Source organism: Prinia subflava, chromosome 4 (assembly GCF_021018805.1).
Source record: "Prinia subflava isolate CZ2003 ecotype Zambia chromosome 4, Cam_Psub_1.2, whole genome shotgun sequence".
Taxonomy (NCBI): domain Eukaryota; kingdom Metazoa; phylum Chordata; class Aves; order Passeriformes; family Cisticolidae; genus Prinia; species Prinia subflava.
Window position 1 is genome coordinate 36,142,274 of NC_086250.1, and position 18,366 is coordinate 36,160,639.

General features: G+C 36.7%; 1 protein-coding gene across 1 annotated transcript in view; it reads right to left on the bottom strand.

Annotated features, from left to right (window-relative positions):
* ZDHHC17 (zinc finger DHHC-type palmitoyltransferase 17) overlaps window positions 1-18,366 on the bottom strand; it is a 78,665-nt gene that overhangs the window by 27,567 nt on the left and 32,732 nt on the right. Inside the window, exons 3-7 of the mRNA XM_063396423.1 lie at window positions 13,567-13,689; window positions 10,181-10,258; window positions 8,695-8,839; window positions 2,795-2,859; window positions 1,333-1,495 (exon numbers count right to left, since the gene is read on the bottom strand). Of these exons, the coding sequence (XP_063252493.1) occupies window positions 1,333-1,495; window positions 2,795-2,859; window positions 8,695-8,839; window positions 10,181-10,258; window positions 13,567-13,689 (574 nt within the window). The remainder of the gene's footprint in view (window positions 1-1,332; window positions 1,496-2,794; window positions 2,860-8,694; window positions 8,840-10,180; window positions 10,259-13,566; window positions 13,690-18,366) is intronic.

Below are 18,366 nucleotides of genomic sequence, written 5' to 3' on the forward strand. Positions count from 1 at the left end.
AAGCTAATCAGTCTGTCAAGAGAAGCAAGATATGACATGCTGATTTTTTCCCAGAAAAGTACCTTTTTTCCATAGGTGGCATAGGAAAATAGCTTTTTAACACAACAAGTGAGACTAGAAGCATAATTCCTCCACACAACTGACCTTACAGACCAGGAATAATTAGTACATATTCACCTCAGTGCATGCAGGAGGCTAGCTGATTTGTTTTAAACATGTGTATAAAGGCAATTTCTTCTAATGAGTTTTCATTCATGATTAGGAACTTTTCTGATATTCTGAAGTGGATGTAGGACCTAGAAAGCTACCAGCAAAATTTAGTTCTTCCCTTAAAAGGGCTCTTCAAGAAAACTGATGTGTACTTTTATATATACATATTTTTATATATATATACACACATATATATTTCTATCTTTTGTGGCCAAGCAAAATAGACCCCAGCCATTATAATCAGTAGGAAAAATGGCAAAAAGGACAAATAAATTAAATTAAGTTACAGCTGTGTTTTCAAGCATAACCATTCTGCCTTGTAACACTCTTTAATTGGAAAATACAAATATTTGAAAAGAAACTGAGTAGAGAATTCTTTTTCTAAAAGCAAATTCTTCTCTGACACCATAGATAAAACAACTTGGGTAGCAAAATGCATCTAATTTGATATACAGAGTATCTGGAAGTAACAGACAAAACCACAGTCCAAAGGCACAGCTTCCTAGGCTGGAGAAGCTCCAAATCTATGGCAGAAATTCTAAGAGCTGTTTTGCTGGTTTAACATATGCTGGAGATGGTCTCTGTTAGTACAGAATCTAGGAGTCATTTTTAAGAAATTTTGGTAATCAGGCAAGTTCATATGCAAAAAAAGAACCCATTTGTTTATTTTATTCCTACTGGGATTTTCAGGCCTCCAAGTTGCTTACTGGCACTGGGAAACCCTCAAGAGCATTTGTCAGCTCTCTGGAAGAGGACAGAGATGTCTCACATCTCACTCCAACAAACAAAGTCACCTCTTCACTAGAAGATACTCAGTAAGGTTTCCAATTTTGCATCCAAATACACCAATCTTCACACATGCAGTCTAACTGAAGACCCCCCTCCCCTATTTTTACAAATAACCATTGTTACATTATTTGCTTGAGTATCTCTTATGGTGCAAAATTAGTGGTTATGCATCGCTCTTAGGAATAAAAGCCAAATGACACATTGGTGGCATTGCTTTTGCTCCATCTTCGTAATCCCATTATACCCACAACAATAAATTATTCTTGAGATTTATCATAGGCTCTGGTATTTCTGCCTCAAACCACTTACAATTACAACAGACCAAACGTTTACCTTGATATTTTGAGCATCAACATTAGCTCCAGCTTCTAACAGAAGACTAATAACTGTAGTATTTCCTGCTAGCACAGCCCAGTGCAATGCTGTGTTTTTGTGGTATTTGTCTCCCAGATTAACTGAAACGTTAAATGTAAGCAGTAATCGTGTCGGATCCACACTAGAAAACAAAATTCTTGTTAGATCTACAGATGAACTCAAATACATCCCAACTTATTGCTGATGCACTCAATTTCTATGAAGATTGATGACCAGGTACACTATGTAATAGCAAAATGACATTTTTTTGCTGCCAGTTACGAATGACTCAAAGTCTCTTCCCACCAAAACCAACCACCATTCTGTTGACTTTAAAGGATCTCCCTAAGTCAGCTCATATCAAGAAGCATTTGTTCTAGTTACAAACACAAACTCTCGTTTTGTGTTTACCAAAATCTAACACTAGTAACAGATTTGTAAAGATATGCACATGATTGTATACTTCAACAATGAAAGGTCAAAACATGTTATGGTTCCACTTCACAATCCAGAAGATGAAACTAAAATAGGATGTGAATGTTGGTAATGGCAGGTATTGGTAAGAGCTAGTTTGTGTTCCTCCCAACAATTTATAGAGATAGGCGCTTCCAAACAGGAACCTAACTCAAACATTTGTTCTTTGGAGAAGTGTTATTTTACATCATTTTCTTCCAATCATTGCTACAGGAAGGATTAGTGAGCATTTCCTCATAGTACCTCCTCTCTTGAAAAAGTCATTGTGCTGGGTTTGGCTGAAATCAGGTTTATCTTCTCCATGGTGGCTCCTATGGTGCTGTGTTTTGGATTTGTGACCAGTATTGCAGTATTGAAGACACAGGGATGTTTTAGCTACTGTTGAGCAGTGCTTACACAGGGTCAAGGCCTCAGTTGCTCCTCATGCTGCCCTGCCAGTGAGCAGGTTGGGGGTGCACAAGGAGCTGGGAGGGGACACAGCTGGGACAGAGGACCTCAGCTGACCAAAGAGTATCCAGTATTGCATGGCAGTGTGCTCAGCAATAAAAGCTGGGGAAGAGAAGTAGGAAGCAAAGGACATTCACAGTTACAGCATCTGCCTTGCCAAGTAACTGTTACAGGCAACAGAGCCCTGCCGACCTGGAAATGGCTGAACTTCCGTCTACTGATGAGAAGTAACAATTCCTTATTTTGCTTTATCTGTTCAACTGTCTTTATTGCAAAGCATGCGTTTTCTCATTTTTATGCTCCTGATTCTCCTCCTCATCCCACTTGGGAGGAGTGGGGCTGTGTAGGGCTGAGCTACCAAGTGGGATGAATTCACAGTATCCATAAATGAAGAAAGATAAAACAGCAATTGTGGAAAGAACAGAAAAAAAATCTTTCAAACCCCCACCCCCCTCCAAACCAGTCACTACTATATGCCACTTGCTTAACACTACGAAAGAGTCAAAACTCCATGTATTACCTATGTGTTCTGTAAGCTGCCCACATTAAAGGTGTCATTCCATTTTGATCCATCATATCTACATCCTAAAAAAAAAAAAAAAAAGAAAGAAAGAAAAAGTTGGTGAGGTAAAGATACTCAAGATGTAGCAGACACAATGTTTGCAATGAAAAGCAGTGTTCTAAGACTAATTATCTGAATGGGAAGAAAAACTGGCAAGCTTTTAGCACTCGAACCATATTTTAAAAATGAAAACAAACATTTTTTGGCAGTGGTGGCATTAACAACTGTTCCAATCTATTTTGGAAACTATGAAACAGTCATGCTGTGTAAGACCAGTAATTTCTAACTTACTATTAACTTTCAACATTAAAGATGTATATAGGTGGTGTATTATTGCATTAAAAAGAAGAAGAAAATTAAAATAATGCACCAATATTTGAAAATATATTTGATAAATCACTATAAATACCTGTCTGAATCCTACATCCTACTAAATGCTAGTTGCACCTATTTTTCCACTTGCAAAGCAATTTTCCTTAGCTCACTGTGTTCCAAAGGTATTTATGTACCTGGATATCCAGTTAATGAATGCCAGAGAATTTAAGGTTAAAAAAAACCATTAATAAATCAACCTCCTGAGAGATAAAATTGATCTACAATCTCTTTCCTGTCTTCCCTAGGGAAGTTCGTAATTCCTAAATAATTTGAGACAGATTAGACTCTCAAGCACATTTAGGCATATTTCACAGACCAGCCCTAATAAAATCATTGCAAGTTAACGTAATGCAGGATATGAAGAGTTTTCTTTAGAGGCAACAGAGCTATGACAGCATTTCCTATACCACTTCCCTTGGTTCTTACTAAGAAAACTAGATCGGAAGGCATTTCAATGAAGTCTTCTGCTAGAGAAATTCCTGACAAAAACCCAGAATGTGACTGATATTGCTCTGTCATCCCCAGGACCTCCTGTGCTCCAGCAGTCTAAAAAAATGCCCAGCACCCTGGGATCCCTACTCACACTGCTGCTAGCCTCACCCAGGCAGTTGTTTCTGAAAAAATTCAACACAGTGCCTCCAAATAATTGTTTTTAAAACACCTCTAATCTGCAGATAACTTTATATTTCTGAGTTTTTACTTTGTTGTTTAATTGAAGATAAAAGGGAATTTAAAAAACACAGTTGATGGAGGAGAAGAACAGTGATTTGATTTACTTGCTTGTTTGTTCAGAAGAATTACATGATTTGAGATCAGGATCCAACTCTGTTTACGCACAGCACTTGTACAGATTAGAGCCTTTTGAGCCTACCAGGACCACACAACTGCTGGCATTGCCTTTAACCCCCTGTGTTTGAAATCATGAAGGAAATTAGAATTCTCATCCCTGAGAAGCATGACTGATTCACAGTTCATACTGTACTTGGAGGACTGTACAAATTACTGCAATATGAACAATTGCTCTTTCATCTTTAGATTTCTTACAGAAAGGTGCCTCTTTGTGACAGTAGCAATGTGTTTGGATGTAAGTGGAATAATTCATACAATGATCCACCTGACAAATCCAAGTTACTTTGCACACTGGGTGACACTCAGCTAAAATAAAAAACCCAAACCCATGAGCTCCAGAGAATTCCCTGTAACATAAGTTACCTAGGCAGGTACTACTCATACTAAGCTACTATGTTAGCTGAGGCAGGTACCTTTTCAAAGGAAATGTAATGAGAGGCAAAGCAGCTAAGATTGACTTGTGTGCTGTTGTACAGACATAAAGATGTAGCTGTGGATAGCAGACACAAACTGTAACAAACCTCTCATCAAAAATTCCCTGTTATTTCTCCAGATCATTGCTATAACCACAGATCAAGTGATACATTTGAGAAAGGAAGCTCTGTTCCTGCTTTTTACCAAAGAGAGGGTTGAGGCAAAAAAGTAAACCTGCAGCATGGTTCATATTAAGAGACTGTTCTTCCATTCTGTTGTGTCCCAACAGGTACTTTAGCATTACTTTCTTGTTTAATTCTCAGTGCTCATGGAGGGGTGTGCCTGTGCTGTTAGGACATGGTGCAAGCACTGCAAGAACCAAAGATTCCGACAATAAGTGATGCAACGATCAAAAATTGCACATACTGCTGCCCCCTGCATGTGGTTCAAGTGAGAATTCTGTGGACCACAAGTGGCAAAATTTCCTCTTAAGTACAGCAACTCTGGTTCTGAAAGAGAAAAAGCTTTGCACGTGCAAAGAAAACCAGATTTAATCCTAGGACACTAATACAAAATTGCACAAAAAGCTTTTAGAGGCAAAAATACTGGGGAGAAAGAGCTTTCTGCATGAAAAGGAGTTGCAGCAACTCTTTGGCTGCTTAATACTACTTTCTGAAAGCAAGACTTGACAAGGAAGGATTGTAAAGAGCAGCTAGAGATCGGAGCAGCATTAGGCTTTCTGGGACATTTTACAAGCAATCATCAAACCAGTACTGTGATACAATACAGCCTTTCCAAAAGCATGTACTGCATGAAGAGATCCCAGTCAGAATTACATTAAATCACACAGAAAAGAACTAGGAGATCGAGCCTCCTTAGAACCATTACTGCTTATTTCACAAAACACAGACCTTCATAGAAAAGACCCACCACATCCTTGTTCAAAACCCTATTCTCTGTAAGGAAAAGACCCCTTTCACATAAACTGTTGCCCAGGGAAAGGAAAAAAGCCTTTAAAAGAATATAGTAAAGCAGATTTATCAGTAAGGCTGATGTAAGTCTGACAGTATTTCTTAATTTAGAAAAGACATGCTAGTTACTGACTAGAAGCACAGAGTTTTTGTAAGATTCCCATGGAACAGAGAACAGATGAACAGAAGATAACGCACAGAATTAAACCTACCTCCTCCCTTCAAACAAAAGCTCTGTTCTGAACACACTAGTCCATCAAACACACAGCCAGTCTTGACAGTCATAAGAACGAACACAACTGGACTTTTAATTCTCTAAGTAATGTTCTCTGAGTTGGTCCAGGAAATAAAACACCTGGTTTAGTGTCTTAATGCTGCCCTGAGCTTGGTGGAGAGAAGGAGCCTCAGTGGCAACCAAGGTGACAATGCTTAGGAGCACTGCTCATGGATCACAGCACTGAAGTAACCACGGCTGCGGGTACCACTCTGGCATCTCCCAACCTAGATGCCACCTACTTCTAGGCCATAGCTCAGCAGGTGGCCCTACATAACTCGAAATATTAGTTAACATACAAAATTGCAACTCTGAGAATAAAAAAATAATACTTACTTAATGGGTAAGTGCTAGTTAAACTATGAAAGTGATAGTTGAACTATGAGTATGAAATCATTAAACTATAATTTTAGACCTAGAATATTTCTTACATGATATTACCCTACGAGCAACTTTACAGTCACTTGTCATCTGTGATTAAGTTCTTTTTCTGTTTTTCTTTCTCACGTTTTTTAAAATAAAGATCTCACTGAAACCTGAACTGTGCTACAGATTCTGTTATTTGATTTCTGATTATATCATGTACTTGTACTGGGCTTGATTTTGACCCACAAACAACATGTTCAAATTCTGATACAGCCAGGTATCAGTCTTTCAGAATTCAGTATGAGGCATGACTAAACAAAAAGCAACATCTACCACTGCTGCCTCTTGGCTGAGTAGTACTTGCTGGCTTGAAATTGTGTTCACTTCCAATCAAAGCCAGAGGGCATCTGACCAAGAGTTTTTCCACTTCACCATACTCCAGAAGTTGGAGGGCTGGACTCAAGCCTCAGATTGGAAATTTTACTACTGGCTGCTGCAGCCCAGAAGAAAGTGAAACAGCAACACTTGGGTTCCAATTCTGTCTCAAAAACGGGCAAGCTGGCAATTAGGGGCAATTTCTTAATCCCCCTGTCAGTCCTCTATTCAGTTGTAAAAGTTAGCTTTTCTTTGACCATACTCATGCACAAAGACATCAGGATCTGAACTAGCACAGCACAATAGCCTATATAGACCCTTATTTTGACATTTATTTAGCTGTCATTTGCCACTTAGGTACTAGAATTAGGTTCAGAACAAGGGCTAGCCTATTCTTTGGATATAAGGGAACCTGGTCTCTGTAAAGACAAAAGCAAACTAAGTAGCAGTATGTATGGTGAGCCCATAGAAGAAAAAGCAGTTCAAATTTCCAAATCTCAGCACCGCAAAGAAGGTGGGGAAAGAAATAAAGGGAAGAGATAAATGACCTCAATACTAATTAAAGGAAAATTAAAAAATAGAATCATGTATCTCCCATAGCTCCTAGATGAACTATGTAGTTCCTGTAGGTGTATGTAATACAGCTAGAGAACTATCATTTTAGGGATTGTTAGTATAATGCTATTGATATTACTAGATTTTAAACATACAAATAAGTATCTAATTTTTAAAGTTGAACTTTTTGAAGCACTGTGAAAAATTACTGTTCAAACGAATTTAAATTTATATCACGGAAAGAATACCAAAACCATACTAGAAAATATTTGATTTAATAAAAATTTAATTTAATAAAAATCAGTGTTTTAAAAATTATTGAAAAGAGCTGTTTTCAAATTAACAAGTTTGAAACTTTAAGGCAATTTTTGTGTCTTTATGTATGGACTCATGAAGAGACATACAGCTTCTTTTAAATTGAAGCATTATATGTTCAAATAAGCAGGACAAATCTGTATATAAACATGACGACAAACACTGGGAGGTTTCTTAATCACAGTGGAATACTTTAAAGACTATTTGTACTTTATTAATGGTATACTTCAAATAAGTTCACACTTGTATAGTATCAGCAAGATTTTTCTGGTAACACAAAACTCACATACAATTATAAGTAATTTGAGAAGGAAATACAAAACTTTCTCATCATAAATACACATTCCAATCATTATTTCTTACAAAACAGCAATTATACAAAATAGGATCAGACTCTTCCTTTGCCTAGCTTACTCTTTATCATACCCTAAGTACTGTTTTACCAAAGAGATACAAACTGAATACTGCCTGGAACAACAGTTTGGGGTTTTTCACATGTACAAGTAAAAGTAATTTTCTGCAGAAAATTTCATATTTCTTTTACACAGATCAAACTCACTGATTTCATACTCTACATCACTCACTGGATATCTCACTTGGTATTTGAAAGAATAAGCAGAATACAGAAGTGTGAACAGCATTGTCATACAAGAGGAGGGCTTTTCTATATGGTTTACGCAGTAATTCAAATTTGTGCTTCAGGGACTGCCTGTGGGTGAATAAATCTACAAATTACAGTGCAGGGTACACAGCAAACAGGATCAAGTTTTTGAGCAGACAGAGCAACACATGGGACACAACAGGAACAATTATGAATACAAGTGATATACACACTTTACAGATCTAGCAGTAACATAAGGGGCTAGCAAGAAAGTTTGAGGTTGTTTCATTTTCTATTTACACATGAAAGTAATTAGGAACAGCAATAAATTAAAAGTTGTTGACTGATGTGTCATTAGATTCTTTATCCATGTATAACTGATGATTCTATGAAGAATTCTACAACACTTGCTACTATTGTAGCATACAGTTGCATTTACAGATTACATTCATTAGAAATGTAATTTAAATGCAACTACAGTTGCATTTAAAGATTACATTCATTAGAAATAAAGAATTAGGATTTCTATATACTGCATTAGACACGTATGAACTAAAGCCAAAGTACTCAGACAACTGTTGCAGGAAATTTATTTAATAGGTGGCGTATCAACACTGTAGTCTACAAAAAAGGACATGGAATTATTTTTATATTTATTCAAGCAAATATTTTGCATTTCCTTAATGATAGGCATAAGTTTCAAGTCTGCTCCTACTCTAAATTTTAGTAGAATCTTTTAAAAATGGTATTACTTAAAATTTACCTGTCCCTTTGCTATCAGGTAAGCAACAATCGAAGTATGTCCAAACTGGGCAGCCAAATGAATACAGCTACATCCTTCTCCATCAATTAGCGACGGATCTGCCCCGTATTTCATCAGCTGTACAACCATGGATAAGTGACCCTGTCTAAATGTAACAAAAAACAAAAAACAAACAACTGGATAACTATAGGCAGGAAAACTATTAAAATTTGAATAATGAAATACAACAAGTATGTTTAGCAGTTAATTACACTAACTTCCACACTTTAACTCATACTTTAAAAACAGCAACTGCCATGATCTGATTCTCCAAGTGAGTAAACAAACTCTTTCATATGAGAAATTCTATGCATATAGTGCACTCATCACATGCAATCTGCTTAACTGTACTGCATAGCAAAAAAGACATTCAACAAAAAACCCAAGTTATAGTTGAGAAATCTAGTCTACTGTGACTTGTTACAAACACATATGAAAACTGCTATTTTAAGAGACGTCAAACTGGCTAGATACTCCCACTTTTTGTGGGGCTTAAAAACTGCAGTAAAACAAAAATAGGGGGAAAAAAGGAAAACTGAAGGTCTACATTTCCTCCATGCTGTCTTAAAAGTTTATGCATCTTTTTGGCATAATAAGCGTAGGCGTTTCCTTCATTTAGATTGAGTGCCTAAATGTCAGTACACAGTTTCTGACATGAGCAAAAGACCTTTTCAATTTTGCAGAAGCCACTTCAGACAATGCTTCACAAAACTGATTAGAGGTATGAATGAACACCAGGAAATTTAATCAAGATTTTGTTCACACAGAATCACAGATTGTGTTCTGTGACAAAAAGAAATATAGAAGCTAAAATCTTTAACAGAGGCTAACAAGCAAGTCCTCACCTTTAGCAAACAGATTATTTTGATACATTACATCTTCTGAAAGCTAATTTTCCAAGTCTCCTTTTGCCATCTACAGTGAAAAATATTAATATGGACACTGTTTCTTTCCCACCTATTCCTATGTGGTTGTCTGAGGGAGCAGCTACTGCTTGAAGGCTGCCTTCAATTTTTCTAGCCACTTATCATTCTCTGACCATCTTCTGCATAAGAAACCTGATTTAAAGTACATCTTTAAAAAAACTCACATATGCAATAGAACACTGCAAGGACAATGTCAGACAAAATCATTTCATGACCCATCTGCAAAAGTGCCACTGAACTTCAGATGACTTGACAAAAATAGTATCTCAGAAGTAAGAGAAAGGTTAGTTGCCTATACCTTGTTTTCCTGTTGTAGCAATCATCCTCCTCTATATCAGAAAAACCATATGCTGAAAGCTCCTTTAGCTCAAACACACCACATTACAATGAGCCCAGTTATCAAAGACTGAATTAATTCCAGTACAAAGTATTCCCATAAAATGCAACCATTTCATAAAACTATTAGTACTTCATGTTAAGCAAAGAAATAGAGAAGAAAATTTCAGAAGACTTTGTCCTACCTTGTTGCCCAGTGAAGTGGAGTGGAATTTAAATCTCCTCCAAGCTGATCAACAATAGCACCTTTTGATATATAGTATCTGGAATAACAGAAATAGTAAACATGATTGAATGTTTTGTTTAAATAGAAAGGACACAACTGAGCATGTCTGATGTCATGCAAAAGAGGCAGTTAGAAATCAGAAGACCAGAACCTTTTCTTGCCTTCATATAACCTTCCCTTTTAGAGGTCCTGCATATACTTTTAATTTTTGTGCATTTCTGGGCTGGGAGACTAGAGATGCCTCCGACTGTGTTTTAAACATTATGCTATTTCCTAATTTTATTCTAAGGTAAAACAAAATAATTGCTATATACAGTAGTACAGTAGAAATGTGGTACCACAGAAGTATTTAACAAACTATTCTTAAATATTGTGCGGCTGTTGCATTGAACAGAATTCTGAATTACTAGTAAGGAATTATGGTACTAGAAGATTATAATTTTTAGAGAATTTTGGCTAAATAGTAAAATTATACACCATTAGACTTGCAGCTTATATCATCACTGGAATAACCCTACTGAAGTCATTGATCCTAGAGATCACACTGAAGTTATACATTTAGTGAAGGACTGAGATTTTTCCAATCTCATTTTTCAATCACATACTTTTCAATTGTTATTAATCGAAGTACAAAAATCATCTGAGTATTTAAAAAATATTTCTAAATTATGGGATAGAAAATATTTTTCCCCGAAGGACATTTATAAAAAGATGAGCTATCTGTAAGAACAAAAGAAGTTCTCTATTTTTAACTGCAACAATTCATATTCATAGTAATTTGTAATGTTTCTGTGAACCGTTTTCATTGCGGTTTTGAATTGTTTTCATTGCTGTTTTATCTGGGACACTAAACTGCAAATATTACTTTTACTTTGTGAAATGCTTTTGAAAGAAACAACATCTTTAAATACAGGCCTTCCCCAAAAGGCTTCTTGTTTTTCATTCACCACTGTCCAACCTTTGAAAAGCACTACCTACCTATAGATTTGCAAGTGTTTGCACATTTTGAATTCCTGTGCCTCAGACTTTTCCCTTTGAAAATATCTGTCAGGCATATATGAACACTGCTCTCCCACCCACACAAGCTGTCCTTCAAATCCTCACCATTGAATTTCTGGCATCTCAAACTCTGCTCAGTGTTTCAAGACATGGCAAGAAGAAGGCCAACAGACAGAACAACTTGAAAAACATTACTCTTAAGTAACTACCTTCATTTTTTACAGTGCTCATCGATTAAGAGAATGAAACTTCAAAAACAGTCCCTTTTAGGAACCTTTAGGAACAGAAGCTGAAAAATGCATGTCAGAATAAACACATCTAGAGAAAAAGTTTTTATACAGTTGCTTTAGAGCCATCAGACACAATGGAGTACTTCAATAGGTTTGCAAAAGTAAAAAAAAAAAATAGTGTGAAAGACGAACAAGATCTGCTCTGACTGATGCAGAACAGTCCACTCCACTGGTCTCCAATACTAAAAGAACAAAAGTTCAACATCTTTCTGCAGAAGTTTTTTGTTGTTGTTGTTGTTGTTGTTTCTCCATGAGAAAAACCAAAGATTTTGTGAAATCTTGGTCCCACCTAGATGAAAACACAACGTACACAACGTGGTAAAGAAACAAAGTAATTTTATTACAGTGAAGTACCAGCTACTAACTGAGGAGCTATTTATTCCCCCTTGGGAAGGAGCTCCAAAGGAAATCTTGTCTAGATAAAAAGACAGCACAGAGAAATTCCCAGTCAAAACTTGGATTCATCTCTCTGATGTGACAGCCACTCATGGGGAGGTGAACACTAAACAGATTGTCTTCATTCAAACACTGGTCTTTGCAGAAAGGCAGAATACGTTCAGATTCTACTGACAGCAGAACTGCTTACTGGTTAGTAGGTTTTATTTAGAAGGAAGAACTTGCAGTTCGACAACTGGGAAAAGACAAGGCGACAATCTTCTGCCAGATGGTGCATTGAAATAACATTTTATGTTTCTTTAAGGGTGTTTTTAGACTTGATTGAGATTTATCACTGCATTTCAAAATACAAAAATGGTAAGATTTTTCTGCAAAACCAGACTGAGAACCTTACCTCCTTGTCTAAGCAGATCTTGCAGAAGGAAATTTGTGCTAGGTGAGAAGGTCCTTCAAGAAAGAACTGGGCAATCCCACTCTCAGTGAGTCATCTAAGCTTCCACTCCAAGATGCCAGGCATGCATCTTGGAGTGGAAGTCCAATTTAAGCAAACTACTTAAGTAGTCCTATTTAAGCAAACTACTTACACTCAAAGCAAGCAAATCTCTTAAGAGGTCGCCTTAAGAAGAAAATACTTCCACTGATCTTCACATTAGGATCCCTAAGTGCTTGGCAGGCACTTGAACACTACCTCAGCTTGCATTCAGTGCTTGAGAAATCAAAGGGCATACAGTCACTGTTATTAGAAGGAAAAGCAGAAGAGAAATCCTTGTCTGGAGAAAGCTTGACACAGGGGATGGGGAAATGTAGGAAGTAAGTAATTGTAGAGATGTAAGCTCATTTTTTGCATTTTTATAAAACTGAGTTGAAGAGATAGCAATAGATCAGTATCATGATTAAAACAGAATGGTGTTACAGACATTCATCCCTGATTCTACAGAAATATGAAAAGGTTCTGTTGTTTTCCTTATCAATGGGTTTCATCATTATCTACACTGAATCTCAAGTCCACAATAGATAGGATGAAATACTAAAAATAAAAGAAGCCTAATTCCTAGTCTGCCCTCCTCACAGACCATCTGCTAAGCCACTTCACTGGAAAGAACTTACATAGTCAACACCCACTAAGCAAGACATTGAGATCTAGTATCACAAGAGTATCACAACTTTATCTCTGTAGTGCCAAGCTCAATAGCCAACATATTAATGAAATTATCCACCACACACAATGGGGAAATTGAGAACACTTGGGGAAAGATGTGATAGGCTTGAACAAAAAGAAAAAACACTAAATTATTAAGTTCTATTAAATAGGATATAAAATTAAGTAGTAGCTTGCAAAAAGAGAGTGAGAGAGCACACAATAAGGTGAGTAATATAAACAAAAATAAATCAAGATCCCCTAAAGACAGAGGAATCTGAAGTGCAAGAACTGTATCAAGAGCAGGGAATTTTAGATACAGTTAGACATATCAGTAGTTACATGCACTCTAGTAAACAGCAGGAAGAAAATGCAGTGCTGTATGGACAAGAGCTTTGACATATTGCCAAGGAAAAAAGGACAAATTAGACACATTAAATTTAAAGATATTTTCTTAAAAAAAGAAATTAACATTTTAATGGACATAATTAATTTTTGTTTAACTTAAAGGGTAATACATACTTCACCAGATCTATCCTGTTGTTGATTGCAGCCCAGTGGAGAAGTGTTACGTTTTCTTTGTCTGGTTGTCGAACATCATATCCAGCTTCCACCAACTCTCTACATCGTTCATATATTCCATACCTTGAAGAATAAAGTAAGATTTGTCAAAATGCTTACCTTAGATTAAAATGCATTCAGTAAACATCATACATTCGGTCACAATACAAAATCTTCAACAGAGGAGAAATGAAGAAGCTTGACTTTCCTTTTCTATATGATTACAAATGTCTTGCAACAAGAAGCTTCCACTGGCAAAAATTACAGTAATCAAATCAACATATTACAGAAAACCTTTGTCCACAGAAAACTGTACTGCAGAGCAAGGCAAAATATCTACCAGTAGTACACTAAATTTAAGTAACTGTTCACTTCCCAGAGACTCCACGACATTTGTTTTTCCCACTTTGGTTCTCCTTTCTTTCCAGGTCTTGAAGAGCAAATAAAACTTAGTTGCCTTAGTATCTTCCTAAAATTCAGAAGCTAAGATCATCAAGCCAATTACAAACACTAGCAGGTCAAGTATTCCCAATTCTTCTTCTCAAGACAATAAATCTTTCTGATACACTTTAATATCATTTGATTATTAGGGTACTTTGAAAACCTGTACATTAATATGAAATTTATGCTTTTATGAAAGAGAATTACTAAATGTGATGTACTGCCATTTGAAAATAAAACTGCATATATTTGAAATTTGAAACAAATCAGGAAGCATAAACATCACTTAGACATTTAATGTAGGAGTAACTCCAACATTAAATAATTTTTGCCTTGATGTTTACACTGTTTTGCCACCTATTTTCAGTGTCAAAAATGCAATGCAGAAAAACAAGTAAAGATTACATTTCAAAAATCTATACATCCCATACGGATTTCTTAAGTCTCAAGGAGGAGAATGTGGAAATGCCTTGAAATCAAGGTAAAAGCCTTGATATGAGACTTCTGCTAAAACAGAATTTTAACAGCCTCTCAAAATTGGGACTTAACTAAGTCTTTCATATGCTGCTTCTATGTTCTACTTTCTGCTGAAGAGATAGTCTTAGTAAAGGTTCTTCTCTTCCACTTGATCAGCTTCCATAACTGATGCACAGACCTTCTTCCTAGGGTAGTTACCATCCTTACTACTTCTTTCATGTATTTGAATGGAACCTCAATCTGCATGGTGCTCCTATAATGAATGATCAAATGACCCTAGGCGACAAAACTCAGGAATGCTTTCTAAGCCTACCACAGATTTGAAGTACAGAAATTAGCTGGACACTACTAAAAAAGTACTAGACATAACAGCCCACTTAGATCATGTTGTTTTCAATTTCTTAGGAGAGTTGCATGAGAAACTATGAAAAAGGCTGGAAATTGTTGTCATACTTATATTTTCAAACATTACAAGAGAACAAAGACTATTGAATGCAGTATATACCATCTGGTAACACACTGGTAAAATGTGGTCCATGACACTGAGTAAAAAAGCAGCAGCCATGAACAATTGTGACAACAAAGCTTTTTTTTTTTAATACATTGGGGCAGGTGGAAAGAATATGTTTGGGTTATGATAACTCAAAAATATGCAATCAGCTAGACAAGATACACATACACAGACAAACATAATTGCTAGGAAAACTGGTAAGGTTCTAAGTCAATCCAGCCTTGAAGCACACCATCTACCAAGTCCTAGTTTAGCTCAATAGCGTGGCCTGATAAGTGCCTGTACAAATGGCTTAACACATACATACCATTCCTGACTTTTCATGACTCCTGGAAGGGCCACTGAAACAGGTTAGGACTACACAAGACAGGTCAGGCAAGAACAAGGAGTCAAGAGAGAGGAGGAGAGATGGGGGAAAGGACTTCTGAAACCAGGACAGCAAATTCTGCTCTTCCTACAGTACAGTGTCACATTGCCATATTACAGTGTTCGAAGGCAGCCTGGAAAATGATTCATATAGAATGGCAATGCCATCATTTGTTGACAAGCTGTTCTACTCCAGTCAGCTGTTAGGACACTCCTCCCTGCTAGATATAGCCTGCTGCCTCCACTTAAACTACAAATTGAAACCATGTTTCAAAATAAATAATTCACCTAAGCCCTGCTACCAGGTTTAACAGTCACCAGCTTAAAAAAATATGATGTATAAAGGTGAGTTTAGCTAATGTGATATTTATTTGAATTTCAGAAAGATTGGCCAACTTCCTGAAGTTCAAAGCCTGAAACCAGTCTGTTGAGAGGCACTTGAATAACCAGAGAGCATCTGGAGGAGGAAATGTGGGAGCAATGGGAAGAACATAGATCCAGCTAGTCTAGTGAAGAGATGTCCTCAGACAGGGCCATTTAAATAGGAGAGTTGGAAACACCTGATGGAAGAGGGTGAGGAACTAATAAACAGAATATTGGTGACAGAAGCAGAGGGGAAGATCAGTACTTCTTTTCCTGCCATCAGTACACTTCCAGGAAATTCCTGTTCCTGATGAGAAAATTTTGCTGAGGCCCAGGGCAAAGACTGCTGGCTTGGCTTCAGATACAAGAAGGAACAGTAAGAACAGATTCTGTCTTTTGGGCTTAGCACCACAGACTTCCCATTCTTCCCACTAGAAGGCAATCTGCAAGTCACAATACATAGTACTACTTGGCCACAAAACAGAACATGAAACTCTGCAATACATCAGAATAGCTTTGACAGGAAAACAAGGCTCTTTCCAGAAGTGATACTGAGAATGAGGTATACAGCAATTTTTTAATTTATGTCACCCTCAGTTTAGTCTGTTCCTATCAATTTACACTCGGTTTTTTTGAACTCAATCATAACAGTTCAGTAGATGCAGCACACAAGGTAAAATTTTATGAATCTTCAATGTATTAAATTGTCAGAAGAGGACTTAAGGATCTTGACAGACAAAATCTGCCTGGCAAAAATGTTAGGAGTTTACAACAATTTGCTCCTCTTCCTGTTCCTGGAAACAGCAGGCTCCCTACAATTAAATAAAACAGAATCTGCTGCAGCTATGGTTTCTTCAGCTCTGTCCCAGAAGTGCAGCATTCTTCTCTCACATATGACCTACAGTCTTGTTCGATCCATTTGCTGCAGCTGACTTCACCTTGCCTTCTTCAAAGGTTCATGATGTGCTGTTAGGTTAGAAAATTACAAAGTCACCTATTTCTGACACTCAGCATAATCGCGCTTGTAATGCTGTTATAAAGGGCTCTATGCCCTTCAAGAGTAATGGAGACTAAGACTGAAATCCTCACAGGAGACTGATAAATGTATCTACCAATATTCAGTGAATTCTAGAGGGTGATGCTGTCATCAATATGGAGCATAATCAAAGTGTATTGAGTTTGTCTTGTTCTGAAAGAAACAGAATTAGTCCAGTGTGCAAGCTCCATACCACTGTGCAAGCTCATTTTGCTACCACAGTCTTGAAGCCATTTCAGTAACCAATCTGTAACATTTTATTTGTCATTGCAGGTTAAAGATATTCCGACCTTAATACTTGAAAAACAGTACCGTACTACCTTCTGCATTTTAAATATGTAATCCATTTTCTATTCTTCTATCTACGAACACACAGACTTTTGAAAATAGACACTGCCAGCTTTGCAGTACGATTAACATTAAATTTGGCCACAATAATAGGAAGGAATCTCTCTACAGTGAGCACATCACCATGCCAACAGAGAGTAGGTAAAGCAGGAGCTCACTCCCTCATCTTGCTATCATTGTAACTCAAATCAAAGCTGTTTGAACTGGAAATGCAATTAACAGAAAAATGACCTTTTTTCTCTTTGGAAATCTCATTCCCATCAATAATGGTGGTAAATACTAACAAAGCCTTTAACACATTCTCAAAGTTTTTGTGTTAACAGTAGGACAGTTCTGTTTCCAGCAGAAAAGGTTTAATTCAAGAGTTGCTTAATAGACCTTTAACAGCAGTGTTGAAAGAAAAGGAGTTCAGCTCTTAAATACTGTTCCAAAGCCCTAAATTGTCTAGACAGTTACAGCCACATTACTAATGTGATTTAAAAAGTCCCACCCTTCCGCAAAGTCAGGTACATTTCACTTTCAGCAATATCATCAACCCCATGGGCACAATAATCAGGAATAATGGATGTGTACCTGTGTCACAGTTTGTCCTCTCTCCTGTGAGTAGCTCAAAAGAGCCAGGAGTTACTGTTCCTTTGGCAAACCCTTATCAATTTTAATTGTTCCATATATACCTTTTTTTTATCACTTACCCTATGACTGATGAGAAATAATAATGAAAAAAAATGTATCCAACAAATTTTTTCCTTGGTGAGGTTCAACATAATTAATATTTTACGCTGCACTATTTCACAATGCACACAACTTCATTTTGAATGATCTAATTGAATAAAACTCAACAGAAAAGTTAATCTTGTGATAATGGAATATTAATACTTAAGCACAAGGAATCAATCTTCCAGATGTCACAAAAGCACTTATTAATGCCATTAATGTTTAATACCCATGTTCATAATGGTCATTTAACTTAATTTCAACAAAGCTGGAATTTGATCAAACTCCCTACAAGCCAAAAGTGTCTACTCACTCTCACCATAACAGAACACGACAATGCAACGATTAAAGTGTGTCAGATTTTGTTCTCCTAGTGACAGCCCATCACATGCTTCTTTACCTGAGAACTCTAGCTACATCTCAGTTTCTCAGCTTAAAAGATTTAAAACAAAACAAAGGCAGCAACTTCGCCAAGTTAACACAGAACGCTTTCCAAGACATCATA